Source organism: Palaemon carinicauda, chromosome 44 (genome assembly GCF_036898095.1).
Source record: "Palaemon carinicauda isolate YSFRI2023 chromosome 44, ASM3689809v2, whole genome shotgun sequence".
NCBI classification, from domain to species: domain Eukaryota; kingdom Metazoa; phylum Arthropoda; class Malacostraca; order Decapoda; family Palaemonidae; genus Palaemon; species Palaemon carinicauda.
The window spans coordinates 37037494-37042493 of record NC_090768.1 but is presented as its reverse complement, the minus strand read 5'-3'; the positions used below and the strand labels follow the sequence as shown (position 1 = coordinate 37042493).

The following is a 5000-nucleotide window of genomic DNA, read 5'->3' as shown; positions in this document are numbered from 1 at the left end:
TGATGGTTTCAAGATGTATTGCAAGGGAAGTTTGACTCAAACTCATTGATGGTTGTAAGATGTATTGCAAGGGAAGTTTGACTTGAACTATTGATGGTTGCAAGATGTATTGCAAGGGAAGTTTGACTTAAACTCATTGATGGTTACAAGGTATATTGCAAGGGAAGTTTGACTTAAACTCATTGGTGGTTGCAAGATGTATTGGAAGGGAATTTTGACTTAGACAAACTGATGGTTGCAAGGTATATTGCAAGGTATATTGCAAGGTAAGTTTGACTTGAACTCATTGATGGTTGCAAGATGTATTGCAAGGGAAGTTTGACTTAAACTCATTGATGGTTACAAGGTATATTGCAAGGGAAGTTTGACTTAAACTCGATGATGGTTTCAAGATGTATTACAAGGGAAGTTTGACTTAACCTCATTGATGGTTGCAAGATGCACTGCAAGGGAAGTTTGACTTAAACTCATTGATGGTTTCAATATGTATTGCAAGGGAAGTTTGACTTAAACTCATTGATGGTTGCAAGATGTATTGCAAGGGAAGTTTGACTTGAACTCATTGATGGTTTCAAGATGTATTGCAAGGGAAGTTTGACTCAAACTCATTGATGGTTGTAAGATGTATTGCAAGGGAAGTTTGACTTGAACTATTGATGGTTGCAAGATGTATTGCAAGGGAAGTTTGACTTAAACTCATTGATGGTTACAAGGTATATTGCAAGGGAAGTTTGACTTAAACTCATTGGTGGTTGCAAGATGTATTGGAAGGGAATTTTGACTTAGACAAACTGATGGTTGCAAGGTATATTGCAAGGTATATTGCAAGGTAAGTTTGACTTGAACTCATTGATGGTTGCAAGATGTATTGCAAGGGAAGTTTGACTTAAACTCATTGATGGTTACAAGGTATATTGCAAGGGAAGTTTGACTTAAACTCGATGATGGTTTCAAGATGTATTACAAGGGAAGTTTGACTTAACCTCATTGATGGTTGCAAGATGCACTGCAAGGGAAGTTTGACTTAAACTCATTGATGGTTTCAATATGTATTGCAAGGGAAGTTTGACTTAAACTCATTGATGGTTGCAAGATGTATTGCAAGGGAAGTTTGACTTAAACTCATTGATGGTTGCAAGATGTATTGCAAGGGAAGTTTGACTTAAACTCATTGATGGTTGCAAGATGTATTGCAAGGGAAGTTTGACTTGAACTCATTGATGGTTTCAAGATGTATTGCAAGGGAAGTTTGACTCAAACTCATTGATGGTTGTAAGATGTATTGCAAGGGAAGTTTGACTTGAACTATTGATGGTTGCAAGATGTATTGCAAGGGAAGTTTGACTTAAACTCATTGAGTGTTGCAAGATGTATTGCAAGAGAAGTTTGTCTTAAACTCATTGATGGTTATAAGGTATATTGCAAGGGAAGTTTGACTTAAACTCATTGATGGTTTCAATATAGTATTGCAAGCGAAGTTTGACTTAAACTCATTGATGGTTGCAAGATGTATTGCAAGGGAAGTTTGACTTGAACTCTTGGATGGTTTCAAGATGTATTGCAAGGGAAGTTTGACTTAAACTCATTGATGGTTTCAAGATGTATTGCAAGGGAAGTTTGACTTAAACTCATTGATGGTTGCAAGATATATTGCAAGGGAAGTTTGACTTAAATTCATTAATGGTTGCAAGATGTATTGCAAGGGGAGTTTGACTTAAACTCATTGATGGTTGCAAGGTATATTGCAAGGGAAGTTTGACTTAAACTCATTGAGGTTTGCAAGATGTATTGCAAGGGAAATTAGTCTTAAACTCATTGATGGTTGCAAGATGTATTGCAATGGAAGTTTGACCTTTTAATCTAGTCTTAGTAGGAGGTTCTCTTTGGCAACACTGTTTAGTATTATTCTGTGAAAGCAAATGATATAAGAATATGCAAGAAATGAAATTTAAATTCTTGGAAAATTCAAGATTTGCCGTTTTGAGTGTTAAGGGATAATACTCTCTCTCTCTCTCTCTCTCTCTCTCTCTCTCTCTCTCTCTCTATATATATATATATATATAATATATATATATATATATAATATATATATATATATATATATATGTACAAACACACACATACACACACACACACACACACATATATATATATATATATATATGTGTGTGTGTGTGTATGTGTACTGTATGTGTTTGTATGTATTTATGTATTTCTAAATATATGCATATATACATATTAAATGCACATATAGATTTACAATATATAGATACATGTACACATATTAATTATATACCGCATATATATATATATATATATATACCTGTATATGTGTATAGATTTACAATATATATGTCATATTTTCAAAATAAAATCAAATAATTTCCCCCAAAAAAGAACGATTTCAAACACTAGGAAAATTTCAGGAACTAATGACACTGATAGTCAGAAGACCTCTGGCTTTGGGGAAAAAAAATCTTAAAGTATTATAAACTGGAACGAAAATGAATGAAGGACCGAGTAAAGCTGCTTTTACCATTTTGAACCAAAACTGATAAAAATTTCTTCAATATTATCTAATGCTCCTGCAACTGCATCATTAAATTTAATCTACAAGATAAGAGAACAAAAAGCATCTCTTCTAGGAGAAAGACATTCCAAAATCAAACCATTGTCCTCTAGAGTCTTGGGTAGTGCCATAGGCTCTGTACCATGGTCTTCCACTGTTTTGGGTTAGAGTTCCCTTGCTTGAGGGTACACTTGGGCACACTGTTCTATCTTATTTTTCTTACACTTGTTTTGTTAAAGTTTTAATAGTTCATATAGGATATATTTATCTTAATATTGTTACTGTTCTTAAAATATTTTATTTTTCCTTGTTTCCTTTCCTCACTGGGCTATTTTCCCTATTGAAGCCCCTGGGCTTATAGCATTCTGCTTTTCCAACTAGGGTTGTAGCTTAGCAAATAATAATAATAATAATAATAATAATAATAATAATAATAATTCCAATCTTATCCCATTAACATAGTCTTCACTACTTTATGACGAATATATTTTTATCATTACTAGATTAGCTACAACCCTAGTTGGAAAGGCAAGATGCTATAAGCCCCGAATAGCCTGGCCTATTCTTTCTACATTCTACTCTGTCCTCATACACCTGACAACACCAAGATTACCAAACAATTCTTCTTCGCTCAAGGGGTTAAGTACTATACTGTAATTGTTCAGTGGCTACCTTCCTCTTGGTAAGGGTAGAAGTGACTCTAGCTATGTAAGCAGCTCTTCTAGAAGGACACTCCAAAATCAAATCACTGTTCTCTAGTCTTGGGTAGTGCCATAGCATATGTACCATAGTCTTCACTGTCTTGGGGTAAAGTTCTCTTGTTTAAGGGTACACTCGAACATAATATTCTATCTTATCATTCTTCCTCTTATCTTTTGAAGTTCTTATAGTTTATATATGAAAGATCTATCTTAAATGTTCTAACTGTTTAAATACTTTATGCCAATCGTTTATTACTTCTCTTGTAGTTTATTTCATGATTCCTTTTTCTCATTGGGCTATTTTTCCCTGTTAGAGCTCTTGGGCCTATAGCAGCCTGCTTTTCCATCTAAGGTTTAGCTTAGCTTGTAATGATAATAATAATAATAACAGGGAAAGTAATTCAAAGAGGAAAAGAAATAAGGTGACTGATAGAAGTGCCCCCGAGTGTACCCTCAATTTATCTAAAAGTTTGTCGTACAGTTTGTTATCACAAGAGAACTTGCACAGTAAAGGCAAAAAAATTAAAAATGCCAAAGCTATGTTTAGGTGCTAAAACAAAACAGGTTATTAAAATGAGTCCTGTGACTTTCGAAGAGTAATCTCAATTCAGCTCAGGGTTACCGGGTTGGCCTTTTTCAGGCTAAAAACTTAAAATTTGGCCTTTTTTGAAATTGGTTAGCCTTCAGCAATATCATAAAAGGTTGGCTTTAAATGCTATACTTTTGGCCTTTTCTTACAAGGTTGGCCCTTTAAAGCACCAGTTGATCAGAAGTTGGCCTTTTCTCACTTAGAAAACCTGGCAACCCTAATTCAGTTACTAAATTTCGAAGACCTTTTTCGACTGACCTCAATGATGAGAGCGCGGACTGCTGCTGCTGCAAGGAGCACGCCGACGACGAGCAGCGGAAGACAGATGATGAGCGTGACGGCTCGGCACACGTGGCGGGAGATTCCCATTGTCGATGGAAGACCGGAGGGCACGCCCTTACCTTAGGACAATAATCAAAATCATTAATAACAATAATAAATAGAAAATAGGTTTATAGAATTTGAATAAGTCATACAGCAACAATAATAATTAGAGGTATCGATTTTATAATGATAAAAATTGCATCAAAATCATTAATAACAATAAATAGAAAATAGGTTTATAGAATTTGAATAAGACATACAGCAACAATAATAATTAGAGGTATCGATTTTATAATGATAAAAATTGCATCAACACCACTAACATAACCGATAATAATTACTATTGCAATGGTAACAATAACAAATATGATTCTTCATATTGCAATCATAAGAGTATGATTCACAAAATCCCGTTATGATATCATCAACATCATTGTTATAGCAACAATAAAACTAATAGTATATAATAATAATCCTCTGTACCATAATCAATAATGGATCTTCCTATCAACAGCGATCACTTTATACTTAATTATAAAACACAAATAATCACTTTATCTCTAGTATCAATACCTCCACTATCCACTTAAGAAAGCTGAAAATAGATTTATAGTCCCACAATCTTATGAGCATTATGCTCTATTTTCTCTGAGAGAGAGAGAGAGAGAGAGAGAGAGAGAGAGAGAGACATTTGATAAATTCTTAGCCTTAATAATAATAATAATAATAATAATAATAATAATAATAATAATAATAATAATAATAATAATAATAATAAGTTGGATTTTTCAGCAATTGATCAATTAGATGAAAGCTT

General features: G+C 33.6%; 1 protein-coding gene across 4 annotated transcripts in view; it reads right to left on the bottom strand.

The window, feature by feature from the left end:
• Nucleotides 1-5000, bottom strand: part of LOC137634129 (N-fatty-acyl-amino acid synthase/hydrolase PM20D1-like) — an 80341-nt gene that overhangs the window by 51969 nt on the left and 23372 nt on the right. For all 4 annotated transcript variants that reach the window (XM_068366362.1, XM_068366361.1, XM_068366364.1 and 1 more), the window contains exon 2: nt 4118-4260. In XM_068366362.1, the coding sequence (XP_068222463.1) occupies nt 4118-4228 (111 nt within the window). In that variant the 5' untranslated portion in view covers nt 4229-4260. The remainder of the gene's footprint in view (nt 1-4117; nt 4261-5000) is intronic.